General features: G+C 43.7%; 1 protein-coding gene across 2 annotated transcripts in view; it reads right to left on the bottom strand.

Moving 5' to 3' along the window:
• Positions 1-632: 632 nt before the first annotated feature.
• LOC121582257 (ankyrin repeat and BTB/POZ domain-containing protein 2-like) overlaps positions 633-16791 on the bottom strand; it is a 36895-nt gene continuing 20736 nt past the window's right edge. Inside the window, exons 2-15 of one of the 2 annotated variants that reach the window (XM_041897935.2) lie at positions 11781-11930; positions 7207-7414; positions 6320-6472; positions 5081-5246; positions 4722-4811; positions 4253-4354; positions 3874-4106; positions 3463-3743; positions 3097-3275; positions 2731-2836; positions 2422-2524; positions 2116-2263; positions 1792-1905; positions 633-1552 (exon numbers count right to left, since the gene is read on the bottom strand). In XM_041897935.2, the coding sequence (XP_041753869.2) occupies positions 1307-1552; positions 1792-1905; positions 2116-2263; positions 2422-2524; positions 2731-2836; positions 3097-3275; positions 3463-3743; positions 3874-4106; positions 4253-4354; positions 4722-4811; positions 5081-5246; positions 6320-6472; positions 7207-7414; positions 11781-11930 (2279 nt within the window). In that variant the 3' untranslated portion in view covers positions 633-1306. Of the gene's footprint in view, positions 1553-1791; positions 1909-2115; positions 2264-2421; positions 2525-2730; positions 2837-3096; positions 3276-3462; positions 3744-3873; positions 4107-4252; positions 4355-4721; positions 4812-5080; positions 5247-6319; positions 6473-7206; positions 7415-11780; positions 11931-16791 lie in introns of both variants that reach the window. The other variant, XM_045225048.1, reaches the window with a different exon arrangement.

Genomic DNA, 16791 nt, shown 5'->3' on the forward strand with positions numbered 1-16791 from the left:
TGTTGTTGTTGGAATTGTTCTGTCCCTTTTCCCCCCTTTCCCCCCTCTTTCTTTATTTATTTATTTCCTGTCTGTTAATTTGTTTCTCTTATTTTTATTTTCTTTCACCACTTCGGTTGTTTGTTCGTCTTTGAGTTCTTTCTCGCACCCTCCCCTCTCCTTCCTTATACTGTTGTGCACATTTACTGTGCAATGCATCCTCTGCACACACACACACACACACACACACACACACACACACACACACACACACACACACACACACACACAATCTCTCTCAAAGAGAGACCTGATACTCTGGTCACAAACTCTGTCTGGGGTGGGTATTGGTATCAGAGAGATAAAATAAAGCAATACCTATCATTGTTATTATTTCTATTTTGTACTATTGGGTAACCAGGCCACACAGGATGATGGACATACAGTAGAACAAAACACCAGGAGCACTGGTATTTAGCAGGAAACCACTGGCAATGTATCCCCTTGTGACATAACTGTGAACAACTTCAGTGCAAAAGGAAATAAATCTGTTGACTTTGGAATTGCGTGGTGGTGATGTTTATTTTTAGCTTATACACTTCCATGGGTGCATATTATACTAAAAAGGGTTAATATAAAAACACTGATGCTAATTATTGTGAGCAAAAGGTTTATTGACATATGTACAGTACAATAAAATATTCAGAGTTCTGTTATTCCTGTACAATATCTATCTCCCCAAGCTCCATCCACATGAGAAAAAAAAAAAATGAGAGAGGAGGGACTCTCTAGTAAGTAACAGAAGTCCAAAATGCTCTAAATGTTTTATTTCTTACTAACAAAGAGTCTCAGTACCTGTTATTATATTTGAGGTATATCTATAAACCTTCATCATATTCTAGATAAATTCCTGCCATAGTGCTTTGCATCCATTTCCTCTCTTAAGCAATGGACCATTTCTAGATTGCCTCTTCTCTCCCTCATGACAGAGTAGCATTACCAACCTGTGCTGGCGATTGTGGTGAAATCACTGCACTGCGAGATACTACACTACGCTGCACTGCGAGATACTACACTACGCTACACTACACCGGTTATTTATCTCCAGGCCTGCTGGTATGTCTGTCCTTCTCCCGCATGGGGTCCATCTCAATAGTCTAATGTGGCCTCTCCTCATCCCCTTTCCTTCACCCTAGCTGACATTTAAGAGCAGATATAGCTACTTGTCTTTCACCTATGTAGTTCTTTCACATCAGTACAGATGAAGGACACGAGACAATGGAAGAGCAAAGAAGCCAACTATGACTATTGAGACGAAGCCGGTGGCTCACTCTCTGCAGGAAGGGTAGAGCGAGAGCAGCCTGTGGACCAAAGTGACCTCCAGATCCTCCAGGAGGAGAGAGGAGTGTCGGTCCTGACATGGTCCACTCCGGGGCTCTGTCTCTGGGGAGAGCTGTTCCTGACGGGCCCCTCCCAGGAGCAGCCTGTGGAAGTCCTCTCTCTCCAGGAGCTGTTCCATGTGCTGCAGGAAGAAACCTTCACAGAACTTCCTGAGCTCTGCCGCCCTGTGATCCTGTACAGAATCACACACACACACACACAGAGAGAGAGAGAGAGAGAGAGAGAGAGACACATATTACAATGATACTGATGCAAGCACCTCTCGCACAGGCACACTTTTCATCTATTATGATCATTATAATGGATTGCATGTACTAATTTCAAGGTGCATATAACACACAAATAAAATGATGACATAGCTTTAAGCCTGCATAGGACTACCTTCCATGACAACAAGGTTTGAATTCTTACCCTAGACATCAAGTAGATGCTGACTGCGTTGTCCCAGGTGATACACTTGGAGAGCAGGATCTCACACTGCCTCTCTAGGACCTTCAGCTGGAAGAAACTGACTACTGGCAGCAGCTGCTGACAGAGGAGCAGAGAATACTTCCATCACAAATCACCCCTCCAAACATACAATCACACCATCATTTTATGTTGTCTTTCCACTCCTCAATGACAAGTGATAGTGGGGGGCCATTCATAAAGCTTAACCACTGTGGTAAATGTATGGATCAACAATGGGATGTATGAATGAAGTTCTATCAGTGTAAATGAGGATACATTTCTTACCTCCATAGCATCAGCCTGTGACAGCCTCAGCCCTTGAGTCCCTCCACAGTACAGACAACTCATCATCCTCTGGAAGGTGCTGTATGTGATGTCAGAGATGTGGATGGTGCTGGTGTCTGACCCACAGGAACTCAGCAGGGATCGAAACCTGAAAGAGACAAAAGAGACTTGGTAACCAACTTGTGGACACAAAAGCACAGGCTGCCCTGAAAACACTAGAGCCTGCACACATACTTGATGATAAACATACTATGCTTTTAGTCTCAGGCTGCCACCTCAGGTGTGAGGAGGGAAGTGCTAGCTCACCTCTCGGAGGCAGACATGAGGAGGACCCTGTGGGCGTAGAAGGGACGGCCTTCCACTAACAACATTACGTCAGACATCTCTGGGTTGTTCAGGAAATGAGCATCTGGTGGAGGAGAGAGAGGGAAGTGACGTTTACACCATTTAGAGTCAGAAACATGCATTGAAATACATGTACACAACTAAGCATGATTTAGACAAAAGTTGGAGTTATACTTGCTAAAATGAAGTGAGAACTCAGACCCCAAAAATCTGAAAAATTAAACAGATTGTAGTTTGTTCCATATAGAGAGAGTATGCCAGTCTCCATACCTAGCTGTGTGGAGAGAGTGAGGTCCATCTGAGGAACAGAGGGAATAGGAGCAGAGCCGTAACAGTGAGAGAAGATGGCTGACAGTCTCTTGGTTATGGCACAGTCCTAAAGGGATATAATCATGTTCAGAAAGAGTCGTGATTTTATTGCAAGTTTGCTACCCATTTTATAACAACGGATTTGAGAATTCTTAGATGTTGGATCGATTTCTGATTCATACTCTGCTTTAAGTTTGAGGTTTCATTAAACATTTACTCAATGAAAACTTCTACTGACATACTGTAGTCTACATGGTAAACCTAACACCAAACAACACTCACTGAAGGAGAAATTGGACTGCAAGGTAGACTAGCAGTCATGAATACCTTGCTGGTTGCAAGCATGTTGAACATGATAGGTAGGGCGGGCGAGACCAGCTCCTGGCAGTAGTCCTGTGGCCTGATAGTGGTGAAGTCTCTGAGGAGAGAGCGGGTCACTTCATCCCTGAACAGCTGCTGGGCTACATGGAGGGACTCCAGCCACACGTGGAGCTTCCAAGGGACACCTGGGGAACATATTAGGGTCCCAAGAGGTTATTTACCTAGGTCAGTCATTGAGAACAAAGTCTCAAACAACCTAAAGTGGATCAAATAATATTTCTGTGCTTAGGAATGAGTGATTCATGACAAGTCCTTCAGAAAACAATGATGATAGTATAAAACAGAGGAAGCAGGCCTACAAATAATCCATACCCAGTGATCGGAGCTCCATGGTGACATCCAGGTAGCCGTGTTCAGCGCTGTAGTAGGCAGCCTGCTGCAGGGCCTTCATCCTGGCCTTACATAGCCTGGGCATGGGGCTGGAGCTGGAGCTACTGGGGCAGACAGCAGGTCTACCAGGGCTGAGGCTTGGGGGAGGTAGTGAGCCAGCCTCCTCTTCCTCCTCCTGGACCCCCTCAGCCAGTATCTCCTCCAGAGAGAGAATGTCCTCCTTCCTCTGCTGGGGCTGGGTCAGAAGCCTCCTCAGGACGTTTCTGTAGGAGAGTAAGGGATGAGTATCCATTAATTCACAGTTCTGACTGAAGGAAATAGACAAGGAAAGGACACCACTTTAGACTATTGAGACATAGCCCAAGCCTAGACTAGTTAGACAGGTGTAGCTACCTGTGTCCGTGTGCAGCGGCGTAGCTGAAGCAGTTCATGTCCTCGTAGAGCGGTGATGTCAGAGCGTTACAATCATGCACTCTGAGTAGAGGGTCGGCCCCGTGGGCCAGCAGCAAGCTCACCATTTCATAGTTCCCAGCAGCAGAGGCCAGCTGTAGAGGGGTCTCAGCAGAGCTCTCCTGACTGGAAGTAACAGCAGTGCCCTCCACGTCTGCACCCACCTCCAACAGCAGCTATACAACACAGAAACACAGAGGAGTGGTTAGTACTACTCTACACACACAAAAACTTTTCCCACAGGGTACGTAGCACTATCAAGGCTGAGATGTGTGCGTAAGAAACTGTGTTAGACCTTTTCCACTGGGCAGTGAGGTCTCACCTGAGATACTGAGAGGTGTCCATGCAGCACAGCGAAGGTGAGGGCCACCCAACCACGACTGTCTGGGTGGACCGAGGGCTGTCTGGGGGAACAGCAAGGAACCTGAGAGAAGAATGGAAAACGTTACATATCTAAGTCTAAAATGTATATGCGTTCAAAGCAAGCTTGTTGGTAAACATTGCCATCAAATGATTATGTTGTAGTAGAGGCAGTTTCAGCACAAAGCCATTATATTAGATGATTAGGGTTGCAAAATTCCAGTAACTTTTCAAAATTCCCAGGTTTTCCATAAATCCTGGTTGGAGGATTCCGGATTTCCTGCTCAGTCCCTTCGGATTGAAGTAATCTTCCAACTGTGATTTCTGGAAAACCTGGGAATTTTGAGAGAGTTACCGGATTTTTGCAACCCATTACATGATATACTATCTGTATCATATTATAATAATATCTATAGAGTAGCAGTGTTTACCGCCAGGTCCAGGTTGGCTCCAGCATCCACCAGTATCTGGACCAGAGCCTCGTCTCCACATGAACACGCGTACATCAGAGGGGTCATACCCTGTAGGTCAGAGAATACACATCTTACTCTGAACAGTTTTATTGAGTCTCTACACTCTCTAACACAAGTCAGGGTAGGGCATACAGTATATGTATTCAAACAGAAGACTGACAAGTATTGACAGGGAGGATAAATACTCAGTCTCTTTTACCTTCACTTTCAAACCTGTCAGTCTTATGTCTGAATATGTATATGTCCTACCCCTCTCCCCAACTCCCCCCTACCTCTATCCCCACCATTTATCCCCTATTCCCTATCCCCAGTCCTACCTGGTCATCCATAGTGTTAACCCCTGATGGTCCCAGTAGCTGTGTGGCCTGACCAATCAGGTCTGCTCTGCCACAGGTCAGCATGCGGAAGCCCAGGTCCAGCTGAAGCTTCTCTGTAGCTGCCTTAGAGTCCAGACGCCTAAATGAGCTGGAACAACACTCAGGCCTAGGAGAGGGAGAGACAAGAGGATGAGGAGAGAGAGAGAGAGAGAGAGAGAGAGAGAGAGAGAGAGAGAGAGAGAGAGAGAGAGAGAGAGAGAGAGAGAGAGAGAGAGGCTATAATGAAAACATTCATAACTCTTCAATAATGACAGTAGGCCTACTGTTATGTACTGGTTTCACAAGTCAACAGTATGGTTCAGCATCCTTCCATTGCATGTTACAGTAATATACACTCACCGGACAGTTTATTAAGTACACCACCCCATTCACAAAAATGGATCGCTCCTACAGACAGTAAGTCACGTGGCCGTGGCTTGCTATATAAAGCAGGCAGACAGTCATCGAGGCATTCAGTTACTGTTCGATTGAACGTTAGAATGGGCAAAACGAGTGACCTAAGCGACCACGCTGTGTGATCATCGGTGCCAGGCGTGCCAGAACCAGTATCTCAGAAGCGGACGCCCTCCTGGGCTTTTCATGCACAACAGTGTCTGTCAGAATGTTGCGACAAACAAAAAACATCCAGTCAGCGGCAGTTCTGTGGGCGAAGACAGCTTGTTGATGAGAGAGGTCGAAGGAGAATGTCAAGACAGACAAACAAACAAATAACGGCGCAGCATCTCGGAACTCACAACTCGTTGATCCTTGTCACGGATGGGCTATTGCAACAGACGGGTTCCACTCATATCAGTTAAAAACAAGAAGAAGCGGCTCCAGTGGACACGCGATTCACCAACACTAAACCATTGAGGAGTGGAAAAACATTGCCTGGAACATGACAGCGTGTTCAGTTTACCTGAGTGGCCTGCGCAGTCCCCAGACCTCAATCTTTCGGATGAAACGGTCTGTTCGCAGCATGAATGTACCACAGTCCAATCTGCAGCAACTGCGTGATGCCATCGCGTCAGCATGGACCAACATCCCTGTGGAACGTTTCCGACACCTTGTAGAATGCCCCAAAGAATTCAGGCTGTTCTGGAGGCAAAGGGGGGTCCGACCCGGTACTAGATGGGTGTACCTAATAAACTGGCTGGTGAGTGTATGCCATTAAATATGCAACGCTCAGTGTGTTTCTACCTCAGCTGTCTGGGCTCACAGTCCAATCCTGGGAGGAGCTGTCTGGCGGTCTGTCTGACATCATCGCTGTCCACCAATAGGCTGCGGCGGTGTTCCGCGTGCACCAAGGCAATCCGTATCCACTCCATCAGAGGGGGGAGGAGCATAAACAGTCTGGGGGAGGAGCAAAGATTCAAGCAATGACGTGATATAATTTATTCACTCTCCTCAATGACTCAAAATCCCACAATGCCCTGAGATCTGGCGTAAACGACCAATTCCTCAGCCTTTTGTACAATAACGACTACTTAACCTTTTCCTGCAGTGGGCAAAAACAGGTTCATGCAGGGTATTTTTTGGTAGTCTTAATGTGTGTTTATGTAGCATCCTCCCATAACTTTTGCCCTAATTGAGAAAAAAGGGCACCCTTATATTGTTAACAAAGCACTATAAAGAGAACACTGTTTCCCTGATGTGACGTTTGTTTTAGAACATGCGGTCTCTTCACCTTCCCAGAGCACAGAGGCAGGTCGTAATGGCAGAGATATGTATATAATGTTGAGATGCTCATGTCTTCAGCCTAACAATGGGAGTTGTTGTCCCAAAGGCGGAAAAGCAGGTGACAAGCTTAGGTCCAAAATAAGCCCATAGAAACGCATCAGGCTTATTTTGGACAGGTTTTGGCGAGAGTGAAACCTCTTGCTTCACCTCTTCCTCTCTGGTTATGGTTACTGAGATCACAGGGCTCAACAGAGACACAGAGCTGAGTTTAACTGGAAGCTAACAGGTTAATGAGGCCTGTGATTATAATTGGTACCAGGTGGAGGGAAACAATATCTCTGTGTGCCTAAACATACAAGAATGTACACGCACGCACGCACACACAAACACACACACACAGCCCTTACCTTTCACTGCTAAGGGCCATCCTGGGGGGCTCTAGATTTGGGTTCTCCAGTGATTCCATCTGTGTGCTAGACAGGAAGTAGTAGAGGGTACGCATGGCATCGGGCGACCAGAATACTGAATGCTGATTAGCTGGGAGAAGAGGGCTGAGGGAGGGGCTTACTGCGCGGAGGCGCTGTATGTGGTGCATGGACCGTGACACCAGGTCACCTGCGAGGAAACAGTCACATACACATTCAGTATCACACACATCATCATCTGATACAAATCCATAAAACATCAGCTATACATGATCAATTAAATATGGATGCTGTAGTTGTAGCATGATGTACCGCAGTACCCATAATGCTCTGTATACGATATCTGTTTCCTTACCAATGCATTTGTAATGCAAAACTGTGGGACTTTCAACTTCTGTCAGTACAGTTATAGACAGAGCTACATCGCGAGTTTGCCCTTCAGTTTCTGAGATATCACAGGTAGCAGCTGGAGCTAACATTAGTCTTAAGTGAATCAATTATGTGTCTTATTATATCTCTATACAGATTCAACAATAAGAATGGTTCAATGATCGAGTCTCAGATACAGCTCATAAGAAGTCAAGTTTGGGAGCAGAGTTGGGTTTAGCTGGGCTCAACGGCACGTCCTTCCCTATAGACCATTAAATCAGGAATGGTCGTCCTCAGCCAGAGCTAAGCAGTCACTTACATTTTACATTTAAGTCATTTAGCAGACGCTCTTATCCAGAGTGACTTACAAATTGGTGCATTCAACTTAGGATAGCCAGTGGGACAACCACATCTTGATCACAGTAAGTACACTTCTTCAAACAAGCAGCTGTGAGCAAAGTCAGTGCAATCAGGGACAACTACATCTCGATCACAATAAGTACATTTCTTTAAACAAGTCAGTGCTAGCAGGTGAAATAAGTCAGGTGTTAGTTTAGACAAAAGACAGTGGTAGTAAAGGGGGGGGTAGAAGGATTACTATTATACTATTCCAGGTATTCCTTAAAGAGGTAGGGTTTCAAGTGTCTCCGGAAGGTGGTCAGTTACTCCGCTGTCCTGGCGTCATGGGGGAGCTTGTTACCACATTGGGGTGCCAGAGCAGCGAATAGCTTTGACTGGGCTGAGTGGGAAATGTGCTTCCGTAGAGGTAGGGGGGCTAGCAGGCCAGAGGTGGATGAACGTAGTGCCCTGGTTTGGATGTAGGGTCTGATCAGAGCCTGAAGGTAAGGAGGTGCCGTTCCTCTCAAAGCTCCGTAGGCAAGCACCATGGTTTTGTAGTGGATGCAAGCTTCAACTGGAAGCCAGTGGAGTGTGCGGAGGAGCGGGGTGACGTGAGAGAACTTGGGAAGGTTGAACACCAGACGGGCTGCAGCGTTCTGGATAAGTTGCAGGGGTTTAATGGCACATACAGTGGGGAGAACAAGTATTTGATACACTGCCAATTTTGCAGGTTTTCCTACTTACAAAGCATGTAGAGGTCTGTAATTTTTATCATAGGTACACTTCAAATGTGAGAGACGGAATCTAAAACAAAAATCCAGAAAATCACATTGTATGATTTTTAAGTAATTAATTAGCATTTTATTGCATGACATAAGTATTTGATCACCTACCAACCAGTAAGAATTCCGTCTCTCACAGACCTGTTAGTTTTTCTTTAAGAAGCCCTCCTGTTCTCCACTCATTACCTGTATTAACTGCACCTGTTTGAACTCGTTACCTGTATAAAAAGACACCTTTCCACACACTCAATCAAACAGACTCCAACATCTCCACAATGGCCAAGACCAGAGAGCTGTGTAAGGACATCAGGGATAAAATTGTAGACCTGCACAAGGCTGGGATGGGCTACAGGGCAATAGGCAAGCAGCTTGGTGAGAAGGCAACAACTGTTGGCACAATTATTAGAAAATTGAAGAAGTTCAAGATGACGGTCAATCACCCTCGGTCTGGGGCTCCATGCAAAATCTCATCTCGTGGGGCATCAATGATCATGAGGAAGGTGAGGGATCAGCCCAGAACTACACGGCAGGACCTGGTCATTGACCTGAAGAGAGCTGGGACCACAGTCTCAAAGAAAACCATTAGTAACACACTACGCCGTCATGGATTAAAATCCTGCAGCGCACGCAAGGTCCCCCTGCTCAAGCCAGCGCATGTCCAGGCCCGTCTGAAGTTTGCCAATGACCATCTGGATGATCCAGAGGAGGAATGGGAGAAGGTAATGTGGTCTGATGAGACAAAAATAGAGCTTTTGGTCTAAACTCCACTCGCCGTGTTTGGAGGAAGAAGAAGGATGAGTACAACCCCAAGAACACCATCCCAACCGTGAAGCATGGAGGTGGAAACATCATTCTTTGGGGATGCTTTTCTGCAAAGGGGACAGGGACGACTGCACCGTATTGAGGGGGAGGATGGATGGGGCCATGTATCGCGAGATCTTGGCCAACAACCTCCTTCCCTCAGTAAGAGCATTGAAGATGGGTCGTGGCTGGGTCTTCCAGCATGACAACGACCCGAAACACACAGCCAGGGCAACTAAGGAGTGGCTCCGTAAGAAGCATCTCAAGGTCCTGGAGGGCCTAGCCAGTCTCCAGACCTGAACCCAATAGAAAATCTTTGGAGGGAGCTGAAAGTCTGTATTGCCCAGTGACAGCCCCGAAACCTAAAGGATCTGGAGAAGGTCTGTATGGAGGAGTGGGCCAAAATCCCTGCTGCAGACACCTGGTCAAGACCTACAGGAAACGTATGATCTCTGTAATTGCAAACAAAGGTTTCTGTACCAAATATTAAGTTCTGCTTTTCTGATGTATCAAATACTTATGTCATGCAATAAAATGCTAATTAATTACTTAAAAATCATACAATGTGATTTTCTGGATTTTTGTTTTAGATTCCGTCTCTCACAGTTGAAGTGTACCTATGATAAAAATTACAGACCTCTACATGCTTTGTAAGTAGGAAAACCTGCAAAATCGGCAGTGTATCAAATACTTGTTCTCCCCACTGTATGTGGAAGGCATTAGAAAGAAGAGATGCTAGCTCTTAAACGTAGCAACCAGAGAGCAGTGAGAGAACCTGCTCCTGTGAAAGAGATTATAATCTTAAAACGACTACTTCCTTGTTTAATGATGCTAAGGCTCCTGAAGTAGCCACAGTGTCTGTTAAAGTATATGCAGGTTTTAGCTCATATCATATATACAGTATGTACTGTATATCCATATGGGTAGATATACTAGACAATGTTTAATTTCTAGTGATAGCAATAAGCACCACAATTATGATTTTTTTAAAATGGTGAAACAAACTGTATGTTGTCCCATTTAATTTATGCGCTTGGTCTCCAAGAATGAACAAGTGTGTGCACTGTTTTGCTAGGTGCTACTCCCAAGACGACCAGAGAAAAAAGGACCCACCCGGAATTTGTTTGGTTTGTGGAAACAGGGGAGTGTGTGTGCGTGTATTTGGGGTGTGTGTGTGAGGGGCGGGGGGAGCAAGGGGGTCTATAACACCCTGTGGCTGACGTGAAAGTGCCCTTGTGTTTTGGGAACACACAGTAGTCTGTTATATAGCCTAATGATTCAGTGGATACGACATCCCCCTCTGATTCTAATGAAGTGACCCTAGAGACAGACCAGTGAACAGGGTTAACTTTATTATGCTAACGTTAAACCTGAGACCAGTGTTGTTATCTACACCAACACTGTCTGTCTGTCATCCTTTCTACAATGCTAGCTTTGACATAAATCATAAAGCAATGTTTCCCAACTAGTCCCTACTGGATTGTGGCTAAAGAGTAAGGCTGGGATTCAATCTGATCACGTTTTGTCGACAATGTGCCATTTAAAGGTAATTTCCGATTGAGCCGACATATGCAGTGTTTACCATGAATGCGGTCTCCACAAACACGGGAACATTGCCTTTAAAAGGTGCATTGTCGACAAAGCATGATGGGATTGAATCCTGGCCTTAGTTGCTGGCTAGAAATGTGGTTTGTTTATTTGAGAGGCTTTAGCTAGGTGGGGCACAGCGCTTTAAAATGTTTTGGGGACAACTGACTTACAGAAAGAGACTTCTAAGTAAGTATACATTCTAACAAAATCCATGAGACAAATGGACAGTTGGATTCAACATTTGAATTTTGGCTGCCATCTTTCAAAGTAACCAATGGTGTTCAGTGTTGCCCTACTTAGGTGCCCTAGTTTTAATGAAGATGAACAACAGAAGAACGAGACCGACTGGGGATGTTGGAGTTAACAGCTGGTACCTCTCGGTATCTCTAAATGTGAAAGATGGCACTCTACTCAGATCCAGGTTGAACATGGTCAGTAGGAGTCTGTGTCAGGAACTGTCTCTTTCTCCTGACTAGATAAGACTGATGGATCACATGCATAAGGACCAGATAGTTCCTCGCTGGCTAGGACTAAAGCGAGAGGAGTATGTGGGTGTTTGAGAAAGAGTGTGTGAGAGAGGGAATCTTTGAATATAAAATGAAGAGGGTATGTGATATGTTTGAGTGAATGTGAAGATTGAAAATGTGACACACACAAAGACACACACACACTCACTGAGTTCTGCGATGCTGCCCACGCATGTGGCCAGAAGGGACTGTTCCAGGGTGCATAGCTCCAGATGGGCGTAGGCATCCTCCCTGCTCTCCATTGGTGCCCGGGGATCCTTTGTGTACAGACTGACATGGGCCGGCAGGGATAGCTCACCTGTACATACAAAACATACACAAAAAAAATGTTTTAGAAAAATATATCTAAAAAGGTAGAAGGTATCAAAGGAACATTTACTCATAATGTGTTACTAAATCCCTCAAAGACCTCAACTTATTTAAGCATTAATGTAGTGTTTCAACTCATACTAACGCTGTCAATGTCTGCCACCATGGCTCGACATCTGCACAAAAACAACCAGGACCACAGACGGACAATATAAAACATTTACTTTGGAGGTGAAGGTTGAGTGCACTGCTAGTGCTAGTTACCAGGACAGTTATGTAATCAGGGAGAATAATGAGGGGATCGTATCGGCTTTAGTTTGTTTTATGAACTATGATGAACTCAGAGAGAAAAGACAGAGGAGACATGGGGTGAGAGGGTAAATGTTTAGTCTCTCTCTCTCTCTCTCTCTCTCTCTCTCTCTCTCTCTCTCTCTCTCTCTCTCTCTCTCTCTCTCTCCTTCCCCCCCCCCCCCTCTCTCTCTCTCTCTCTCTCTCTCTCTCTCTCTCTCTCTCTCTCTCTCTCTCTCTCTCTCTCTCTCTCTCTCTCTCTCTCTCTCTCTCTCTCTCTCTCTCTCTCTCTCTCTCTCTCTCTCTCTCTCTCTTAAACCTGCAGGAAATGAGACAGATAATGCCTTGATTCATTTGATCCCATCTTAACCATACCCCAAAATAAAATATGATTCTCATCTGTAGGGTGCACTCTTCCAAAAAAAGGTGCTATATAGAACCCAAAAGAGTTCTACCTGGAACCAAAAAGGGTTCAACCTGGAACCAAAAAAGGTTATCCTATGGGGACAGCCGAAGAACTCTTTTGGAACCCTTTTTTTCTAAGAGTGTAGTAACAGAGTAGTAATGGAATGTTCAACCATTTATTGCCCTGACCAAAAGGGGTTTTAACTAATCTATTGCTTTCTCCCACAGAGAATTACAGCCCTACAAGCCACAAAGACAGTCATCTGTGCAGTTTATGACGCACACACCCACTCCCAAATAGAAATGCAACTAACAGGGAGGTTTCCTAGAAACACAAATATAATACATGCATGCACACACACACTCCCACACACACAAACACGCAAACACACACGCACACACGTGCACACACACATTGTGTGAGATGGGTATTTGCTGACTCTCTCGTCTTCTACACAATGGAAAAGGCACCAAAAGCCAAAAGCCAAGCCAGGATAGCTCTGCTCTCTACAGGATTAGTATGCGAAGTTCCCTCCCCCAAGCCACTAGTCTTACTCAGCTATTTATATGAGTGTGGGAGAGGGCTGTGCATGATGTATTGATGTTGGATGACTAAGGATGTGTCCCAAATGGCCCCTTGTTCCCTTTATAGTGCACTACTTTTGACTAGGGCCTATAGGGCTCTGGTCAAATGTAGTACACTATATAGAGAATAGGGTGCCATTTGGGACACACCTTAGGACAGCATTTAGAGTGATCCTGATGAACTGAACCCACAACTACTGTCCATCCTCCGCCCCATACTAAGTGGATAAGCCACACACACAGTCACACCCCACCCATCTTCCCTCACACCATGGTCCCCACACTGGCAACCCCCAAAACTAATCATGTGTCATCAGTGACTCTACACACAGCCTCAGACTCACCACCAGCCCTAAGTCTGGTCTGAGATATGTGTGTATATATGTGTGTGTATTGTACATGTTAAGTGTGTGAGAGAGAACTTTTCAAGTAGATAGATAAAAGTTACAGTGTAACTCCTAACACAACTGAAGGCTTTCAATTGGCTGAAATAGATCCAATATTTAGAATGGGACTATTGGTAGCAATTGTAAATCACACCAAAAATGAATTGTTCGGTTCACAATCTAAGCTTAAGCCACAACCAAAGATAAACTGGCTGTAACTCCCAAGTGGGTCTCAATCCAACTGACTTAGTCTAGGTGTTCTAAAAAATACTTATTTTCTTGGTTGTAGAAGCATAACGCAATACAAGCCTTTTGGCTAATTTACATTGATTACCCCTAGCTACTTTGTTAGGAAAGAAAAGTAATGTGTGCCGTCTGAACAAATATTTGTTCATATAGTCCATTCATTCACAACAAGAGGCCAGTCTTCAGGGGGTACAAAGCACAACTGAGTGCTTTCCAAACCCTACCAGTGTATGCTAACTCCACAAGGCTATGGGTACTGTGTGTGTGAACACAAGCCATGCTTACTTCCCTAATCATGTATGATTAAGTTATTTCCTTTACCTCCCTCCTCCTGTGTGTGGGTGTGTGTGTGTGTGTGTGTGTGTGTGTGTGTGTGTGTGTGTGTGTGTGTGTGTGTGTGTGTGTGTGTGTGTGTGTGTGTGTGTGTGTGTGTGTGTGTGTGTGTGTCTGTATGAAAACAGAGGCACAGTCACCTTTCTGTGACAAACAACATGTCCTTTCTGTGGCAGGGCATAATGCCATGACTGTTTGGTCAGACTAAAACAGCAGTATGGAGGGGAGACATAGGGACCAATCATACCCTGAGATATACATATGCAACCCAAACTTTACTGAAACCCCCTTTTGACACAACTGCATGATTTACCAGATTTCCTGCACATTTCTCAAAATGCATTAGCCCAAAGGGGTTATGCAGTAATGGAAAAATAACCTTTCATTCTTTAATATTTAAAAAGTAAGAGGGTAGAATAAGAGAAAAAGGCAGAGAAAGGCAGAGAGGACATAAAGGGAGAGAGAGAGAGTGAGAGAGAGTGAGAGTAAGAGTGAGAGTTAGAGTGGAATGGAAGTTATAATTGTAATGGCTTAGCAGATAATAACAAAAGAAGAACAATATTTACATGGCTCAAAGAGAAGGAAAATATGATCTATTGTTTACAGAAAACTCATTCAACAATTCTAGATGTGTGGAAAAAGGACTGGGGGGGGGGCGAAATATACTTCTCCCATGGACAAAGAAACTCAAAAGGGTTGATGATATTAATTAACAGTAATTTCGATCCAAATGTGCAAATTGTCCAAACAGATCCACAAGGTAGATGGATGATTTTAAATATGTTATTGGACCATAAACAGATATGGCTCACTAACCTTTACGGACCAAATAATGATGATCCACACTTCCTTGACACTATATATAATAAATTATCAACCCTGCAAGCAATACAATACTCTATTATTATGGTGGGAGATTATAATACTGTTTTAAATAGCTCAATGGACCGTAAAGGAAATCACACTACAAACTATCACCCTCATGCTCTTAAGGAAATCATGAATGTCATGGATACATTAGAACTAGTAGATATATGGAGGCTTAAATATCCTGACCTAGTGAGATATACATGGCGGAGACTCAATCAAGCTAGTCGTCTTGACTTCTTTCTTATGTCATTCTCTTGGCACCAAAAGTTTAAAAAGTGTTGATAGGGGACAGAATGTGGTTGGACCATCATATAATTGGCATTTACATTACTCTTACTGAATTTCCATGTGGGCGAGGATATTGGAAATTTAATTAAAGCCTATTGGATGATAACTTGTTTTTAACTAGGACAGAGGAATTTATTAACAGATTTTTTTCAACATACGTAGCATAGGTACAGCAAATCCCCTTATTGTATGGGACACTTTTAAATGTGCCTTTAGAGGCCATGCAATTCAGTACTCATCTCGAAAACAAAAGCAATTCAGGTCAAAAGAGTCCATACTAACAAAATAAATAGAAGGTCTAACAGAACAGATAGATAGCAATAAAAACTAACATAGAGGCTCAGAATAAATTAGAGGAAAAACAAAAAGAAATGGAGAAACTTATTCAAGAAAGATCAAGTGTAATATATTATAAAAATAAAGCAAACTGGATGGAATATGGGGAAAAATGCAACAAATTATTTTTTTATCTTCAACATAGAAATGCTACCAAAAATAATTTACTGAAACTGGTTACAAATGACGGAGTCACCCATGATTCACCAAATTATATTTTGAAGGAGGAAAAAAAGTGCTTTAAGCACGTTTTCGTTTCAGTCGCCTCCGTCTCCTGTAACTGAAGCGAATTGTTTTATCTATTGATAATGTAAAATTAACAGCCGTACAGAAAGACTCATGTGAAGATGAAATTACAGAGGAGGAATTTCTAGATGCAATTAAATACTTTAAATCCGGGAAAACTCCAGGATTGGATGGCATACCAGTCGAGGTATACCAAACCTTTTTCGATATACTCAGAGGACCGTTATTAGCATGTTTTAACCACTCCTATGTAAATGGTAGATTATCAGACACTCAAGAAGAAGGTCTGATTTCATTTGTACTGAAACAGGATACAAGCGGGAAATAACAAGATCCAGTCCATTAAAAAAATTGGAGGCCCCTTACACTTCAGTGATGTGATCCAAAAGTTCTAGCAAAATGTATAGCGCATAGAATTAAAAAGGTATTGTCTGACATTATTCATTCTAATCAGACAGGTTTTTTACATGGACGATACATTGGAGATAATATAAGGCAAGTACTGGAAACAATAGAACACTGTGAAAAATCTGGGAAACCAGGCCTGCTATTCATAGCAGACTTTGAAAAGGCATTTGATAAAGTACGACTGGGGTTTATATATAAATGCCTGGAGCATTTCAATTTTGGTGAATCTCAAATAAAGTGGGTTAAAATCATGTATAGTAACCTTAGGTGTAAAATAATAAATAATGGCTATTTCTCAGAAAGTTTTAAACTGTCAAGGGGAGTAAAACAAGGTTGTCCACAATCGGCATATCTATTTATTATGCCCATCGAAATGTTCGCTATTAAAATCAGATCCAACAATAATATCAAGGGATTAAAAATCCAGGGCTTAAAAGCAAAGGTGTAATTGTAGGCTGA

This window comes from Coregonus clupeaformis, chromosome 15, assembly GCF_020615455.1.
Source record: "Coregonus clupeaformis isolate EN_2021a chromosome 15, ASM2061545v1, whole genome shotgun sequence".
NCBI lineage: Eukaryota > Metazoa > Chordata > Actinopteri > Salmoniformes > Salmonidae > Coregonus > Coregonus clupeaformis.